The 19503-nt window shown below is 38.7% G+C and overlaps 1 protein-coding gene across 13 annotated transcripts in view; it reads right to left on the bottom strand.

The window, feature by feature from the left end:
- Positions 1-19503, bottom strand: part of LOC110039891 (kalirin-like) — a 104190-nt gene that overhangs the window by 36016 nt on the left and 48671 nt on the right. For 11 of the 13 annotated variants that reach the window (XM_089296668.1, XM_020745049.2, XM_020745057.2 and 8 more), the window contains 9 exons: positions 14072-14194; positions 10716-10907; positions 9504-9839; positions 5295-5654; positions 4618-4737; positions 4070-4261; positions 2892-3269; positions 2065-2199; positions 1398-1589 (listed from right to left, as the gene is read on the bottom strand). In XM_089296668.1, the coding sequence (XP_089152794.1) occupies positions 1398-1589; positions 2065-2199; positions 2892-3269; positions 4070-4261; positions 4618-4737; positions 5295-5654; positions 9504-9839; positions 10716-10907; positions 14072-14194 (2028 nt within the window). Of the gene's footprint in view, positions 1-1397; positions 1590-2064; positions 2200-2891; positions 3270-4069; positions 4262-4617; positions 4738-5294; positions 5655-9503; positions 9840-10715; positions 10908-14071; positions 14195-18559; positions 18718-19503 lie in introns of those variants that run through there. The other 2 variants (XM_020745062.2, XM_020745052.2) reach the window with 2 other exon arrangements.

Genomic DNA, 19503 nt, shown 5'->3' with positions numbered 1-19503 from the left:
CCTCCGCTTGGATTCGACATGAACCCGCAGCTATTCCGCATGGCAAACACACACGTTGTGTTGCGGATTCTCGCGAGTTAAGAGGCTTTTAGGCAAATCGCCTTACTATAAATCTAAGCGACTCAATTTTGTTCGCGCGCGTCCACAGACCGGCAATATGGCGACGGAGTCTCTCCGCTCGGTCGATCGCGCATCACAACAGAGTGATTAGCAGAAATACAAAAGAGAAACTGGATTCGGATATTAATTAGTAATAGTATGACCGGTGGTTCTTTTCGTGTTTCTTATTCATCCGCAAGAGGGGGCAGCGCCGAGACCAAATACAATGACAGGAAAAAAAATGCCACACGCGGTTTTTCAAAAACATTCTCCACCTGCTGCAAAGCCGCGGTATTTAGAATCAGAAAAGAAACACAGCTTTATCATAAGCAAATAAGATCAAGGAAACAATTTAACTAATATTCAATACTCGATTCGTGGATCTTACCACTGCTAAATGAATTTTAATTTTTAATTTTTGCCTTTGTTCAAAACGTTCAATATGTTGAAAGCCTTTGTGTGTTAAGAGAGTATCTTTTACAACTAATAGTGTACAGCTTATCCCTGCATAGCGTACATCTGGATCCGTGTCAAGTTACGCGGAAATACGTCAACTCGGTCCGCAGAATTTTTCCATTTTCCAATTTTACGCGTTCGGAAATAATTTCGGAAAATCCCGCAGAGAGAATAATTGAAGCATTCTTCAAATCTGACGAGTGCTTCTCGCAGAAAATCGTTTTTGTACACGGTCAAAATTCCATCACCGCACTTTATGTGAGACTGACGTTATGAATAAAGAATATCGATTCAATCAAGCTGTTGATTTTCCACAATGCAAAACAAATGCATTTCCTGCATGAATAAGAAGTTAGCTGTAATAACCACTAACCGCAGGCTATTAGAAATACGGATTAAACCGGCATATAGAAAGGAGTTTTTGTATTGTACATGTATGTTTTCAAATAAACATTAATAAATAGACGGTAAGTTTTTTCAAGTTCGCTTTCTCTGCCTTTGAGTGAAATTTACGTGAGTGTATTTTTAATCCTTAGCCTCTACAAAAAAACAAAAGCAATTAAAAAGTATACAATTTCTGTTCCGTCGCTCATATTGAATGGTTGAAAACTTGCGAGAGACTTGGCGCGAAAAAGACAACGGGCGCAAAAAGAGGAGGAGGATTGGGGAGAGCATTTCCTGTGTTTCGTCTAACCTTTGGACTTTTAGATCTTTTTCAGTCATACAGAGTTTATGGAGGACGTGGGGGGCGGGGGGCGGGGGGGGATTAGTGAAGAACAAGCCAAGGAGTTTGGGAGGAGTCGTTGAGTTAACAATAGGAAATACACGAAAGCATTTCATACCTCGTGTTCTGAGACTGTATATCCCAACTTGTTCTCCAGTTTAGCGCGGTATTTCTGCATCCGTCGCGCGAAATCTTTGTATCTCTTCTCCACTGCTGTGGCCCATTGGCGGATACCGTCGCCATGGTAGCAGGATTTGGCGATCAGAGTTTCTGCTTGGTGAAGCATGGACTTCACTCTTTCCCTGATTTGCTGTAAAATTGTGAAACATTGTTACGATAATACGCACTCAACAAGTAGACAATTATGGCGGCAAAAACGTGAGCAGGGCAGTTCAAGAGCTTCGTGGCATTTGCTGATGATACGTAAATAATAAAATTTCATAAAGTAAAAGGACCAAAATTAACAGCGGAATCCCGATTTTTTTAACATCCAAGGGAAACGAAAATTGGTTTGAAAAATCGGGTAGTTCGAGACATCGGAAGTAAAATTACAGTGTTCGACTGAGACAAAGAAAACGACTGTTGGTTTGAGGTATCGTGAGGTTCGAGAAATGGGGATTCTACTGATCTACTGATAATCTAGTACATTAAAATTACCAGCTACACAATCAAAAAATTAGCTACTTTCAAACTGGAAGCGTTAACCTTTAGCAAAGCACAAAACTGATTAAAACAAAGAAACACCACAGTCAAAGCAGAAAGTGAACCAAAAAAGTTCCACACACCACTTCATATACCTCTGAAGCTTCCTTGAACTCTTGATGTTCATCTAACAGCTCTTTAGTCTGTGCGTCGGTATCACCCTCACCAGTCCGTGACGACAGATAAAACTCGCCATTCTCATGGATCCAGTCCAGCGCCTAAAACAAACAACGAATTGTCACTTGATATAAAGAAAGGAATACCAAGAAATAAGGAGGGCGTGAAGTGAAATATAGGAGAATGGGTAAGCTGTCTACCAAAAGAAGTTTCATTGGGCAGGAGTGCTTTCCAATATGCCAAAAATTCTGGAAAGTTCGGTCGGAATTCATATGGAAAGGTCCGCTTCGGTTCCTTCTGACCAGAATATTCGGTGGTCCAGTTTGATCGGTCGGACCGAAATTTGCCGTTCCATTGTGACAAATCGGTTCAGTCATGTAGGGAATTCAGGAAAGGAATAAAAATGGTAAAAGCCATTCCCGTCGGTTGGCCCGGTTTGATCGGAAAATGTCGTTCCATTTTTTCTTGGTTAGTCCTACTCGTCTCGGACCGGTCTGTCTGGCATAATGGAAAGCACCCTGAGATTCTTACGTGCGCCTAACGCGCGCCCTACCAGATTTCCCGCCAAAACTTCACACTTGACGTTCAGATTGATGACTTGTGAATACAAAAGCCACAAAGCACGGATTACCAGTATCTGACTTTCTCGCGATTTGACACCGGTTGCCACGGCAAAGCTGTTACTGTTGTGTGACAGTTTCTGATTGGCAGAAACTGTGCATTGCACTGGCTTTCTCGCTTTGAGTATCTCTTCTCATTTTTTAACAAGGAAAGACTAAACAAAGTAGCCTACCTCTTTAGCACACTGTTCCAGCTCAAGATACTGTAGACAATACTCTGCTAGCGTTCGCCTGCCATTCCACACATCCAACACTTGCTGCTCCTGCGCTCGAAGCTGTTCTTGGACTTCCTTCACTTGGCATTCCACTCGCTCTATCGTGACGTCCGGGCGCTCAGCACTTGGAGGTGCGATCGTGGACAAGAAAGAGTCAGCGTTCCGCTTCACTTCGAGCAGGCCCGTAGCGATGGAGTCCTTGTCTTCATCGTAGCTCTGTACAATGGCTTTCATGGCATCTAAGCGTTTCACTGACTCGGTTTCGATGAGTTTACTACACGGGTCTCCTTCTTCCAGTTTGTATTCACGAGTCAGGCGGTCCATCAGTAGGTAAACCTTTTTAGATGAAAGTTCACAACGATAAGACTGATGACCAAATGGAAACTATTTCGTCTTAATAAACAACACAAGCCATTTCTTGACCCCTTTTGTCCTTTCCTTGAGTGCATCCAAATCTACCCACACACTGACCGAATGTCTGACTGATTGACTAGAGACAGATAGACAGACATACAGGAAGACAGTGATAGTAAGACAGTTAGACAATTAGACAGTAAGACAGACAAACAGACAGACAGAGAGCCATTTTCAGTTCTTCTTTGCCTGAATTTCAGAGCGAGCCTTGTACGAAACCCTTTACTCGAAAAGGAGCTTGACAATAAAAATCAAAATCTTGAGTTCAAACTCTGTACATTATGAACGCTTGTCAACCAAGGCTTCCTATGAAACAGAAATAAACATAGCTACTGTCGTTCAATTTTACATTTGGTACAATTTGATATTTTCCTTTGTTTCAAATACATTTTAATATATAATTTACCGTACACCAGAACAAAGGAAAGAAGCAAATACGTCATTGTGCAGTAGTATGCTTTGTTACCTGGCCTGTAAATGGAAGCGAGGCTGGAGGTGACCTTGCTTTGATACAGACCTCTCTGCTTTTCTCATTCAAATACCAACTAGTTATCATAAAAACAAGTTGATTTACACAACAAATGCGGTGAGGTCTGTATCAAAACAAGGTCACCTGGAGCGTCACTGCCATTCAAAGGCCAAGTCACTCAACAGACAGCTGTAAAATTATCTACTGTCCCCACATAACAACTACTGACTAACCGACTAACTGAAGCCGTTACCTGTTCAGCAGATTTGAAAAAGCTGTAGGACGCGGTGACGACTTTTCTTCTTTCCTCCGACTTGCTCATGAGCTGTTGCCATCGCCGGCTCATGTTATCAGCGCAGTTCCAGATGGCTTCAGGATCAAAGTGGCCATCTTTCATCAATTTGTCTGCGCGTTGCCGCACTTCATTCGCACTCTGACAGGTTTTCTGCAAACAAAACAGATCCCAAGAATTTGTTTGAACACGCTTTGTTACGCCGTTTTAGGGGATTCTATCACATACAGATTAGTCCTAATATCCCTAGTTTAAAGCTGTTCCAAAACACTTAATGCATACAAGAGGGCAAGAAAAAAAAATTGGATCATAAAGACTGCAAAAGAGTAAAACGGATTTCCTTGAGTTCAACTTTAAAAATCTTGTCCAGCAAAGATGGAAGATTCGAGATTCGCACGCATTAGCAATCGCGCGTAATTTTGTTAGTGTTTTTCTAGTACTTGCTGTTCCAACAACAAAAATATAAAAGCAAAACAAGCTACCAGAAACATTACAAAATGTTGCAATACCTCAATAGCCCTCTGGAACTCCTCATGTTCTCTTAAGAGAGCTTCCGCTTCAACCAGTGATGTTCCAAGTTCCGTACTGGCATAGAGCATAGCCTCGCCATTCCGAACCCATCCGATCACCTACCGAAAAAAAACAGAGTTAATAACGAATATATTGAGGCAACGTCGAGAAGAGGTCAAATCATCACTATTGTTGCCTGAAACTTCCTTATACTCTAGGGTTAGGGTTAGTCTCGAGCACTCTCGGCGACTCTCGTCAAGTCTCTTGCACTCCTGGCAACTTTTGTGAAGTCTCGTGCACTTGGGGAATTTCGTTGAGTCTCGTGCACTCTCGGAGACTCTGGTCGAGTCTCGTGCACTCTCTTTAACTTTTGTCGACTCTCGTCAAGTCTCGTATACTCACGGCGACTCTCGTTTAGCCTCGTACGCTCTCGTGCTCTCTCGTCAACTCTCGTGCTGCGCTGTCTTTGACATTGAACTTGTTCGTTTCCTAGTTTGTCCCACGCTCCCTAAGAGAAAATTATCGTTGGTCGCTCGACCTTATCGTTTTAGCATGGCCCTGGTACTTTACTCCAAAAAGTCAGCTTGCAAATTCTCACATCCTCTTTGCTCTCTTTATACTGCTATCGTAGCAAGAAGTTATGCTTTGAACAGTAAACTTAGAAGTTCTTCCTCACCTGCTTAGCATCACTTTCAAGTTGACGCAAAAGTAAATTCTGTTCTAGTTTAATTTTCCTCTCCTCGGCTAAATCCCGAAGATCTCTTCTCTTTCGATGTAAAACCTCTAGTAAATTATGAATATGGGTCTGCGCATCAATGTTCTCCATAGTCAAGGGATCCTTTACACGCAACTCAATCTCGGACTGTTTTAAATAGTCTATGAGTTCTTCGCCTCGACAGAACGTTCTCATTGCAGCGTTTTCAATGTCCTTCATTTGTTCTTCATGATGGTTTAGAGACTGTTTTGCTCGAGGAAGATCCAGTGCTAAGCCGCCTTTTTCTAAATGCCCCTCACAAATTTCCAGACGGTCCTTGAGCTGCGAACAACAACAAAAAAAAGAAAATGTAATTTTAGATGATGTAAGGAGCTGAAGCAAGTAAACAAACAGTTGCGCACAGAGAGATTGTTTCTTATTAATATATCATCCTGGAACATAACACTGTAAAAAGATGATTGGTTTCTTTAACTAGCTAAATATTTTTTCAGGTGTTTCGAAACTGGATATGGTGTCCTTTTAGCGGTGTTGTTTTAAATTCACTTGAACCTATCAAAACGCTACACATCAGCATGGTGTCTGTCGCTGGGGTGGTCGTTTCCGAGACGTTTCAAGAGAGAAAGCGTTAAATAATCATGTCTCAATTTTAAAACACTACTTTACTTTACATGCGATTAGATATTAGACATTTTGTCTTCCGGGGTTAAAACTAATCTTGAGCTAACAACACTCGAGTCCAGACAGTAAAATGTCTAAAATGGGAAAATAACCATCGAAGTTCGCCATCTCTCTTCTAATTACTTCTAAATTTTGATCATTTTACATGCACGTCGATGTTTCGCAAAGGGCAGCCAAAATTGCAACAATATGCAAAATGCAAGTGCAGGTCATTGCCAGCTCTATAGCATCGCGGTTGCCTTTGCCTGTACCTGTGCACAGTGCAGTCTTTTTTTGTCTTTAGTTGAAGATTTTTACTCATGTCTAGATTCATTTCTAAACCATACATAAATCAGATTCCACGGGTGTTACCCTGAGCCATCTAAAGTTCTAACGTTCAAATTGCCTATAACGCTTAGTGAATGCAGAGTCCAGCTGGCGACCAGACTGTTAATTCCACCAACCGTCTACGTCTGGGGATGGGTTTTCACGCTTTAAGAACCCGTTAATCGGGCCACTTGACACGAACAGTTTACAAAGAACGCCTTGCTGGTGTTCGACTTAACCTTAAGCCTTGGTCAAACGGACTCGTGAGTAGTCACAAGTAGCCGGAAGTTGAACTTGAGTAGAGACTTGCGCTGGGTGTCCAAACGGAGTTGCAAGTTTCCGCGCGAGTACACGCATGCCGCAACAAAAAAAAACAAAAACAAAAACAAAAACAAAAACAAAAACAGTTTTCCTGATTACATATCCTGTATTTCATTGGCTAACAAGTTGCGTTAACAAAGAACAGACGTCGCTCAACTTGCGTTGACTTGGTTTGGTTGGCCAAACTGTGAAAAACCTACATCGACTTGCGCGCAAATTTGATCTCGACCAAAGTGAGCGCAAGTTATCGCAAGTCAACGCAAATGCACACAAGACCTGGCCAAACGGAGTCGCAAGTAGACCCAAGTTTACAACTTGCGTCTACTTGCGAGTCCGTTTGGCCAGGGCTTTCGTCTAACAGACCGTTAACATTTTAACTTCTACAGCGGAAAACCTAAACGTTCTAGCATTCAAGTTAAAAATGAAAGCTATTTAAGCAGTACTTTTATATGGTGATGTTTAATATTATATTTTAGGTACTCGCATGTACTCATATGGGAATACCGAAATAAATTGTTGTTGATGTTGAGATGCTCTACAAGATGTGACCATTCAAATGAAAGCTATTGAGCAGTACTTTCATATGGTATTTCTAATTATGTTGTACAAGGTGGTTCCAACTTTTAAGTCTTTGGATGACGCCCTTGTGTGTTGCCCTTGTAGTGAAAGCTATTGAGCAGTTCTTTTCATGTTCCAAGTTTTACCTCTTGTGTGTACAAAGTCTGTTGACAGAAGCTGTCGAAGAGCGCATACATATGGCACAACTCTTAAAACACCACACAACTAGAAATATATTTCATCCTCTTTGACCCCTTTTGGAACACTCCATTTTCTCATGTCTGAGACCGAAGCAATGACAATTCTCAATGATACAGAAAACTCGTTTTAGACACTGATGTTGAATCTGTGCCCCTGTGTAAATAACAACTTACTAACTTCAAGTGCGCACGAATATTAGCACGCCATTTTCCGGCGACAGTGTCAGACAAGGTTGCACGTCTCTGACCACAAACGTAATTTTGCAACCTATCTGATAAAATTCTTCTGTAAATAATCGACGATTGACAAGTGAAAAATATTTGTTTCGGTTTGTTTTAATTAGAGATATGGCGTTATTTTTTCAAGCTACCTTGTAGCTTTACAAAAATTCGAGTGAATAAGTGCCAAATGATTTTGTTAACGTTGGTGGATAACTGTTTAGTTTATGAAAGAACCTCAAGGGCGACCATTCAAATGAAAATTGTTCATAATGACATTCTTGTGGCACGGTTAATTATGCCGTACAAAGTTTGTAGCCTGTCAATTAAAGCGTAAGGTGCGACTCTTTAAATAAAAGCTGTTTATCTGTTCATTCTTGTGGTGAAGTTTACTTGTAAATACACTTTTCAAAGTTCTTCAAACATGTTTGTCGATAGAAACACGAAGTGTGACCACTAAAATGTAAGCTGCTGAATTATACATTTTTGCGGTAAGGTATATTATGATGAACGAATCTGTGGTAAATTATGCGTCCCTGAGGAAGTTAACTTTGTGTTGTGACCACTGAAACTGAAATGACTACAAAGGCAATATTTATCTATTCAAGTTTTTAAAACAAGAACATAACCAGGGTCCTGAACAACATTATAATCAGCATGAAACGTCTTGTGATCCCGCCCTTGCTCTTTTATTGCTATTAGCAGTTTACCATTAGTGTTTCAGCAACTTAAATTAAAAGAGGTCAAACTGTCACCCTCTTCTACTAATGGCTCTGAACAATGAACATCTTAACTGCACAAAGGACAGCTTACATGAAACAAACCGCATCGAAGCATAGCAACTTCATTTTCAATGCGCAGTGGATTTTCTAAATTAACAGATCTTTGTACATGCTAAGTAAAACTTGAAGTTGTTCCCCCAAAGGGTCCAACTTCGACTATAGGAATTTAAGAAACGATAATTTGTTGTACAAACCAGCGTGCAAAACAGCCGCACTATTAGGCTTTTAAGATTCTTCCACTAAACATGAGCACCCTTGCAAAGATCCTGTGTAAAAATCGAGCAGAACCGCCAAGGAAAGAAAAGTAAAAAACTTGATTTGAAGAAAATCTTGTCAGATCAGGAGGGTTACATGTGAGGTTATAGCAAAACAGATCGTCAACAGCATGTGTCTTATGATATGGATCATATTTCAAAGTGTATAAATATCAGAGCGTCTAAGAATCAATTGCCGACTACAATGTTTGTTTACTTTGGTGCTTTGGCACAAAGATAAGAATTTTAATGCATAATGGATGTTTGAGTTGGAAATTTTCTGCGAAGCAAATTCCGAATGAGCATTTTGCAGTTACCGACTATCGCGCCAAAATATCCGCGAGATTTATGTCATAACACAGTTCTATGCTAGTCACATGAAAGATGTTTGTATATTCTAGCTAATAAACCGCGAAAACGCTTGGCAAAGGAAAACATGGAGCGCCGAACAAAAGCACACAACAGAAATATTCGAACACGCAATTTCATTACTGTGACCCTTGACAGCGCTTAATCATCTTACGAAACACACAGCAAGGCTTCCACTTCGAAAAATCTTATTTGCCTTGTATATATACCAAGCTTATTCGCAGCTTTCACTCTTGTCATAGGAAATCACGCTGCGATTTTCCCGAAATCGCCTTCAGTCTTAACAAGGAAAAGACGAAACAAGCTCACGTATTTTCACACAGCGCTTTTAAAGTGATACTTGTTCCGTCTTAGCTTGTTAACTCAGCGTTTCGGGTCGCGGCAGATTTCCGCTGCGATCGATTTACCAGGTACAGACATGCCAATGCGTATCGCTTCATGCGATTAACATTATTTGGAATTAAGGGGGCATTAAAAACTCACCATCTTCGCTGATCGTTCAAACTCCCGCAGCTGCAGCCAGCACTCTAACTGCTGCCGTCGTCTCGTCCACGAATGTTCAATCGCTCGCCGCACCCGGTCGAGCTCCTTAATAACTTTCTCAACATGTTGAAGCGAGCTTGAATCTACCCCTTCGGAACTTGCAAGCTTTAATTCCTCAATAATCGTTTCGCCTTCATCGATGGCGGTGTGGATAGAATCCAACGTCGCTTCACCTTGGTGTTTCAAATTCGTAAGCACGGTAGCGATGTTGTCTGGATTATCGGACACCTCTTCAAGTTCAAGCTGAGCCTTCAATTGTTCCACTAACTCAGACAGCTGAAAAAACAGGGACGATAGTGTTATAACAAAAACCACCGTGGAGTCATCGTCCGTTTCAAGCTCGGCTACGCTCATGTTTTGCATGCAAGGTCCAAGGCAGACAGCGCGCGCGTGAGTGTAAAACTGTTCAGTGTCTCTTCGTGGGTCCCCTGAGAGAAGAGGAGCCAGCGCTGACTGCCTGGCCTGCAAGCGAATCCGGCGCGGCGGCGCGCACACAATACAATCACAAATGAATTGTGTATCAGTGTACAAGATCGGCCATGTCAATTAAATTCCAGAATCTTCATGACTGACATGGTTGAGATGAACGTAAAATAATAGGTCAATAAAAAGAACAACAACATCAATGATGTCACAGAGCAAAGCAAATGAAGTGTACTTGGCTTCCTGTTTTGAACGCACACAGTTCTTCTCGCGGCACGTAACGCACTAAAGTGCGTTCTACAACGCGATTGATTTAAACCGGCAGGATTTTTCACAGTGGATAAGAACTTAGCAGTTATGTAAGCGACTTGGACAAGATCGCATAACTTATCTTAACGTGATTTGACGTTTACACCGTACACGCACAACAAAACACAGTGACAGACTCAGAACTTGCCTGGAGGATACAAGTATTGCATACCGTCAAAGGCCGCACCAAAGCCGAGGGAAACATGTTTATAAACAGCGCAAATTCGAGCCGTTTCACAGATGGACTCACAGCGAGCACAAAACGTTACGATGAAAGAATGAAACCATGAACTGTCTGAGCAATCTCAGTGAAATTTGACCGTGCGCAGTAGTAACTCTGTACGCCAAACTGTCATGACCTCCTGCAAGCAAGACCGATAATTAACTCTGAATTTAATATGCACAATTACGCTGCCTTACCTTTTGTGTCCGAGAATAGAAGTTGACAGCTAATTTCAGCAGGCTTTTTCGTCTGTTTACACGGTTTATAAACTCTTGGACGCGCTTTTCGAAGTAATCCACTCGCTTTTGAATCTCGTCCGCGTTGCACTCGCCCGTGTTAGCCAAATGACGGGCGGCTTCCAGAAGCTTTGCCGCGTTTGTGTAGGTATTCTGAAATACAAGCCCCAAAAAACACGGGTTAGTGTGAATTAAAAGTGCTTATTTCTAAATTAAGCTGCAGTGCAGACACGTATATCGGTCTAAATCGGATCAAAAACACTTCAGATTCACACGGAAATATTTCCCCCTCCCTGACATAACCGACAATTTTTCTGCAAATTCCTTTCAAAAATGTTACTCTAAATAAACCTGCGGTCCGTCGAATCTGGCCATTCGTGACCGCACTAATGTGGAATAATTTTAATAGAATAATTGACAATCATCTCCATTACATTTATCATTATGTAAGTAGTGTATAATCAAATTTGTTGGTGTTTTGAATGCAATCGCAAAGTATTACAGAGTGAAACACAAACCTTTGTAAAATAAAAAAAAAATGCGTAAATAGAAATACAATCTTGATTCAGTTGACTAACTGAAGCATGAATGTAAACAGGATAAAGTCATTGAAGTGGGGCGTATGTTTGTCTAACGCGAGTGAAAACTTCGCTAAAGACAATGCACTTTAAAACAATACTAAAGTTAATTCTTCTCACACATTTCACATTAACGCTAACCGTCGCCTGAGAAAAAGCGACTAAGTCGAAAAACGGATGACTTCGCTATCTCAAGTTAGCACACACTAAACACGACTAAAAATAAAAGATATCTCTACCAAACAGAATTATGATGATAAAGTCGACGGAAGGTTAACTGTCGCAAACCTTAGCGTGGGTTGGCAGGAACACGCAAGAAAAGAATGAAGTTAAACAGATTAACAACCAATTTATTTTAACCCTTGCACCCTTTTAGCTCCAAAAGCGGCCAAGTATAATATTCAGTAAGAAATCACAAATTTCATTTTTTCAAACATTAAAAATTAAATATCAGCACGTGAGAGTACTGCTTAGACACTTTCATTTGAATGGTCACACATTAGGGTTTCATCCACAGACTTAAAACTTTCAAGAAGGAAGGAAAATAAGTTAATTAACAAAGGTATGACATCAGAGATTAAAATCGGGCAAAACGGCAAAGAAACTAAGAACATTAACGACTGAAGACTTGCAAAAGGTTGCCGTTAGTGTACATTCATTCCAGAAAGTTGGAGAGCGCGGATAGTAAGATTGAAAAGGATTAATCTAGCTTGTCAAATCAACAAAACTTTGTATGAACACCTTAAGCCAATTATCTCGGGCAAAAAAACGCAGCCTACTCATTCCGGATCGAAAAGGGCATTTATGACACACGAAAAATAAATCAACGACTCTCAAAGTACACCATATCGATAAAGCCGAATTATTTCACTAAGCTGGTTACCATAGACATGTGACGCCGCACTTGAAACTGTAACCATTTCGTAACGGCAACCGTAATAATTAAAAAAATTGACACAAAAAAAGAAATGAAAATGTCCAACAGTCAGGCAAACAAGGGGATGAAACACCAGGGCTTCAGAAAATAATAAATAGAAATGATATAAAGAAAAAAAGTATTTCACCATTAACAGAATAAGTCGTAGAGGAAATCAAAACATGAGGTTATGACATTATCATGGCAAACTCAACCAGGGAATTAAATCCACGAAACTACCTTCACTTTAATGAGCAAACACAGTTGGTAATTATTTCCCCACATTTACTTAAGATCAAAATAGTGTTTCCAGAGGAAAAACATCGATTAATTAACAACAATTTATCATAATTAAAAGGGTGAGGTTCATTTGCTCTAAAGGCAATTAAAGATGTGTCGGTTTTTAAGTCTCTGGATGCAACCAAAGTGCGTGACCATTCACATGAAAGCTACAGAGCAGTACTTTCACGTGGTACTGTTTATTACGCCGTACAAGGTGGTTCTAATTTTTAAGTCTGTGGATGAAACCCTAGTGTGTGACCATTCAAATGAAAGCTATTCAGCAGTACTTTCATGAAGTACTGTTTATTATGTTGCACAAGACCTCTGATTCTAACTTTCAAGTCTGTGGATGAAACCCTAGTGTGTGACCATTCAAATGAACGCTGTTGAGCAGTACTGTCATGTGGTACTGTTTATAATGCTGTACAAGGTGGTTCTAACTTTTTAAGTCTGTGGATAAAACCCTAGTGTGTGACCATTCAATTGAAAGCTATTGAGCAGTACTTTCATGTGGTACTGTTTATTATGCAGCACAAGGTGATTCGAATTTTAAAAGCCGTCTTAACACAAGTTGTGAGCCAAGAAATCGAAAGCACGAAACAAAATTAGGAAGCAGTAGTAAAGGTCATTGAGTTATCAGCTTTAAAAAATCCAAAATGTTTAAGTAATTTCCTCAGATCTGAAAACTCATTGTTGGGTGGCCCAGGCAAATCTTGACTACTTAAATCAATATCTTCTTAGTAAAAGACAAATCCAAATCTAAATCTTAATGCTGTATGTGACGGTTATATCGTCTACATCTTTTAATTCATTCCTTTTTGAAGAAAACAAATCCCCTAATCTGATTGGCTGAAATCCATACAGTTTGATTAATTAATGACCTAAGCTGTCAGGAAGAATTGGAAGAGCTTGGAAATCTGTGTGAACCCCTGACCTACGTAGACGAGGATTCAAATCTGGTGTTTTGTCCTATGCAAGTGAAAGATCTTATCTTAGCTTTGTCCCATGAAGAAAAGATTAAGGGAACACAGATGAAAAATTAAAAATATATATATGAAAATGGCAATTTGTTAGCCAACAAGCTTAAAATAATCTCCATTACAGCATTGATTTGGGTTGTCACACATGCAGCTAGTGTAAATAGGTATAGCGTGACAATGCAAATAACAAACCTTAATCTTCTTGTCTACTACCAAATTCCACGTGCTCTCTCTGTACTAGTTGGGAGACTTTGATTTCAGATCACGAACAGTTGCCATAGATGCTCAGGGGTTTCAGTAAGGTTTTCAGTAGGAGGGTAACTGGTTCCAGTTTCACAGGCAGGTAAAACTTTTTAAACTTCTTTATGAGAAAAACTTTCCTTTAGATGGTCAAACCAGGCAGGCAAAATCATCCTCACAGCCAGTCAATTTGCTCGGTGCTCGGCCCTTAATGAAACCCCTGGATGCTCATTCTGAGAACTCTCCTTACTCATAACACTAAACATATAATAATGAGTTAGGAGAATTTATCTTTTAATCTTCACCTTTTCGCAAACTAACCTGAGCAATGCTTTCAAATTCTTCATGTCTCTTGAGCAGAGCTTCTGCCTTCACAAGAGACTTCCCAACACCCGTGTGCTTCAACAGAAATGTTTCCCCGTGCTCTTCAATCCATTTTATCACCTGAAATATAATATCCATCAAATGATTACTATTAATTAATTTGTGGAGGAACAGTGGCCTCATAGTGAGTACCCTTGACTCCAGATTGAGTGGTCCAGGTTCGAGCCCTGGCTGGGGACATTGTGTTGTGTTTTCTGGCAAGACACTTTACTCTCATAGTGCCTCTCTCCACCCAGGTGTATAAATGGGTACTGGTGAATTTAGTGCTGGGGGTGACCCTGCGATGAAATAGCATCCCATCCAGGGGGGAGTAGAAATACATGTATTGCTAGTCACTTAATGTTACAGGATAAGCCACGGCCTGTTGGGCCCCTTGTCTCATATGCAGACTTTACATTACCTAATCACTAAGCTTTTTATTCACTTATCTATTTATTCAATCATTTATTTATTTTATTTAATTACTTATTTATATAGCACTGACTACAGATTATATGTGGTGATACAATGAGTTTTTAGTGTTGTTGGCCAAAAAGATCTGACTAGCAATATCCACGCTTGATCAAAATCAAGAACTGATCTGTACTTCAATTCTCCTTAAAATATCAATACTATGTAATATGTTACAAGAAAGTAAGCAGCGATCATATAGGAAAATAAAGTGGAAAGAAATAAAGCAGTAGTGAGAGTTTCTATGTTGGCACAGGGTTCCACAATGTTTTGTTTGAAAATGTAATTACATTGAAATTGCTTCCCATGACCTTCGCAAATGCTCTTACATCAGCTGGACAAATGACCCACTGAGGGACCTCCAAAGTGTTTTGTGTTAGTTCAGAACTTTGCCCGCACCCCCAACCACTTCAAATTAATCAAAATTACTAGTAATTCAAACCAACCAGTAACATAAGACCACATGCAAGGGTAAACATGCTGTTATGTTAATTGTACCAACCTAAAGCCAAAGTGCATCTGAATTACCAAAATGTATTTTCTACTTTTACTTTACTTTACTTTTAACTTAGGGAGGCGCGGTGGCCTCATGGTTAGTGTGCTCGTCTCCGGATCGAGCGGTCCGAGTTTGAGCCCTGCCCGGGGACATTGTGTTGTGTTCTTGGGCAAGACACTTTACTCTCACAGTACCTCTCTCCACCCAGGTGTATAAATGGGTACCGGCAAACTTAATGCTGGGGGTAACCCTGCGATGGACTAGCATCCCATCCAGGCGGGAGTAGAAATACTCCTAGTTGCTTCATGCTACAGAAACCGGGATAAGCTCCGGCCTGATGGGCCACTTGGCTCGCATGCAGACTTTACCTTTTTCTTTTCACTTTCAACTTAGCATTACTGTTATTATTTTTTGAATAAGCATTGATAAACAATAACTGCTCTTTTTGTAATATTGCATTGTGGGGTTCAAGCCTTCCTGTTTTACTCCCACTACCGGATATCTAATAAAGTAATAAAACAGAAATATAACTACAACTTTGAACTTGAACTTGATCTAAATCCTCTTATAATGGTGCAAAATCCTCAGGGTTTGAAATCTGAGGTGATTGTAACATCAAGAATAAAGCTAAGTATTCCTTCTCTTGCAGTGATAAATTTTCTCTTTACCATAGATTCTCAAACTTAAACATTCTGAAAACCCAGTCCATTCATTAACATATTAACTTGAGAGACCAAATAGAGGTTGCTGATAACTGTTCCTGTGTCTTCTAACAAATAAAGATAATTTATTTAAAAATATATAACTACAATTTAGATGGCATGACAACAAAGAAACATCATTGATATTTTACAGGTTTCAGCGAGAACAACTGCACTAATGCTTAGAAACACCAGATATGTTAATATCAGAATACAAGTTAACAATAATTCGACAACAACTCCTCTGCAGTTGAAAATATTTTTCTAGCATACAGTAAGTTTAGATATCAGACCAGATATTCATTCAAATGACAAAACTCTGTGGCACAAGACCTCTGGAAATATCAAGAATGAAAGCTGTGTGTTTGTTTATATTTCAATTCTGCAAAGAATTGTAAACAAAGTAATGGATATCATGTGTTCCACAAAACAAAAAGTAAAAACAGCTTATACCAGTGTACTTCATAAATAAAAATATATGCATAAACACTTAAGAAGAAAATGGAAAACTCATTTGAAGTAGAATATAACAGCAATCGAACATTGATATATACATTTTGTAATTTTGTATACATATTTACTAACGTGTAAACACTTAATTTACAAGAGGAAAAATTTCCTAAAGAGGAGTTTGCCTGTACATGGAGGATTGGGATGACGTTGAGCCAAGCGATTGAAAAATAAATATAATTTAAATTTCCAAATTGTATAATTTAAATGGAAGCTATTTTGTCATGCAGTCAATTTTCTTCAAGATACAAGACATTTTGAGCATGAAAATGTGAACAAATGTTATAAGTTACAAATTCCAGTTGAAGTTTTTATGTTAAAAAATCTTCTTGAGTTTAGTTAAACATTGAAACACACAATGAATTGTTCCTTACATGACAATGTTATAAAATAAATGATTAGTAATTTTCGTATGTTATGACACTAAATGCCCCTACAGATTCTGCCAGGCCTCAGGATACACTCTGTCTTCAAGTAACAATAAAAAGGAAAACAGAAATACAGCTGATGTGTTATGATAAGAGTACCTACCATTTTCAGTGACATGTTAGTGACTATATGTAGATTTCTCGTTCCATTTCATTTCAGTCTTCTCTTTGTTGTTTTACAAATAATTCTTCCTAAATAGTAATTCTCAAACCCTCATCAATCTTCCAGTATGGAGCCCAGGTGTTTTCCAAACAAAAATATTATTTCTAAAGACCAAACCACTCTTGCTCTACACATTTGCTGTCAATTTATGATATGACATTATTTTTCAGTTTTATTTTGGGTCATTTCAAGAGCTTGGGGGTGATTTTAATATTTGCAAATACAGTTAGAAATAAAGCATATTAAAATTTAAAGACATTTTCCCAAAACACCTGCTTTATGACACAGGCAAATATACAACTCCCACTCTCCTCCTGGGTTTTACTCCAATTACGATTCGTCCTTTAACTGGAAGAAGCTTCCTTTTCAATTTGACAAAATTGACAAAACTAATGAAAAGAATTCAATTTACACCAAGAAACTGCAAGGAACCAATCACTTGAAATACACATAAGAAAAACTCAATAAGATAGCTTAATAAAACAATACAGTCACTAAACAATGGAGGTTAGCTGTCACATGTCTTGTGTGTGCTGTCAACCACACAAAGACTGTAATTTACATAGCAGACCAAACTGTGAATAAATTAGCATACATTGAAAGCTTTCTACAATGTGCCATGTTCTTTACTCAACACCTGTTGAATAAAAGAATAAGCCGGATTTCAAGTGGAGTCTGCTTTCCCTGTCTGCCAATTTTGTTTGGCTTAAAATCAAGGGCTGCTTCCTACGGTAAACTCATGAGTTTTAAATGAAAAACACTCTCCAGTGCATGAGGAAACTACAATTAGAAAATACAACTGGTTTGGCCTCTCATAAAAGTGAAACACACATTAGTAATCAGACACAAACAAAAACATTCTACTAGGAACAAATTGTCACCTTTTAAAATGATGTCTTTGAATTGGGAAATCTACAAGGAAAGGGTTTAACCCAAGACTGGAAAATTTGACCGTGAGGTTAGTGAATAACCTAAGGCAAAATTGTTCTAACAATAACACAGCAAATCAATTGAAGGAATATATTATATAGTTAGGCCAGTCAAAGGAAGCTGACATCCAGTGTACATGTAAAATATATTTTTAGTTTCCTCCACAAATATCGCACAGGGAAAAAAAATTGCAGCTTTAAGCACTGGCTCTGTGATCCATACCTTATACCATAAATAATTATTGTCTGTTAATAATTTCTTCTACAAATGATATTGTGGTGATATTTTAACCCAAAGAGACATGTACAACAGTGAATAACACAGAGCATACACACAGTAAAATGCTCACACATTAATGCTACCGTAAATAAAGTCAATACACTGAAATTGAAAAATACTGATGCTGGATCCAAGAAAGCAGAGAGTAGATTTTTATCTATATCACTCTCTTGTCTCTGGTGAATTTCAAAACAAAACATAAAACAATGAATATACATCGGAATATTCCCGTCATGCTATACTAAAGAAATATTAATTTCACTTTCATCTGCTCACTTCAACTTCCTTTAAAAATGTAAAATAAAAATTATTTTTCTTCTGATATCCATGTCCATGCAAAGCACTCTGCTTTTTGAAACCTGATTGCTTAAAATAAAACACTAATTTAAAATGATAAAATTATCACACTCTTCTATACATGCTTCACTACTGCTTTAGCTTCAAACTGAAGCACCAAATATCTCTCACCATTCTGCCTATCCAGTATCTATAGAGAAGTTCATTTGGGTGATCGTTGCGCAGAACAAGATCCAGCAATACCTCACACATTTAAACTGATAAAGCAGGGAGAAACTCCCAGTAACACAGGTGAAATTCATGTAAAGCAATCATTCTTTGCCACTTCTAATGCTTCCTTGTAAATGAAATAAAAAAGCTGGCATGTGATTGGTTCCTGTAGGCTTGGGCTGGGTAACAAATGGCTATTAATATTGTTGTCTGGAAGGAAAATTTCACTGAATTACTAGTTCAGGTATAAAGAAAAAGCAAAAGGTAGTATTTCATAAGCTAAGACTTTAAATAAATTTTACACTTTCATAACAAGGAATTGAGAATGCAATATAGTGGATAATATGACACTCTTCACACCTCTAGACCAAAATGAAAATACTAACTCCAATTGAAAACAAGCTTTTGAATAATTTACCACCAATAATCTTATAAATCTGATATTAGCATCGTAAGTAACCAAAGAGAAATTCAAAAAGAGTAACATTCATATGAAAATGTACAAAAAACTACCTGAGTTGCTTGTTATTCAAAGGGAAACATACAAGAAGGCAAAAGAATTAAAGAAAAAATAATTGTCTTGTTGTTGTCAGTATTTTTCACAGAATCCAACAGGTGAAAACACAAGTTATATTACCAGAGAAGGTAAACAAAATATTCCTTACAAGGAGTAGGTAAAGTGTAGGCAAAAAATACTGACACCTCTAGGGAAGAGTTTAATGTATAGTCAATTTAATACATGTAAGCTTATCAAAGAAAGGAAATAAGAAAGTAAACAAATTCTTATTTGCTTTGCACAGGAAATATTAATATCATACTGAGACATTTAAGCATAGACTTGATCAAAAACAAAATTATATCAAGAACGACAGAATTTTCAGTTAACATTTGGCAAGAGAAGCTGG

This window comes from Orbicella faveolata, unplaced genomic scaffold (assembly GCF_042242905.1).
Source record: "Orbicella faveolata isolate gen_17 unplaced genomic scaffold, um_ofav_v1 contig_27, whole genome shotgun sequence".
Taxonomy (NCBI): Eukaryota; Metazoa; Cnidaria; class Anthozoa; order Scleractinia; family Merulinidae; genus Orbicella; species Orbicella faveolata.
This window is presented reverse-complemented; position numbering and strand designations above follow the sequence as displayed.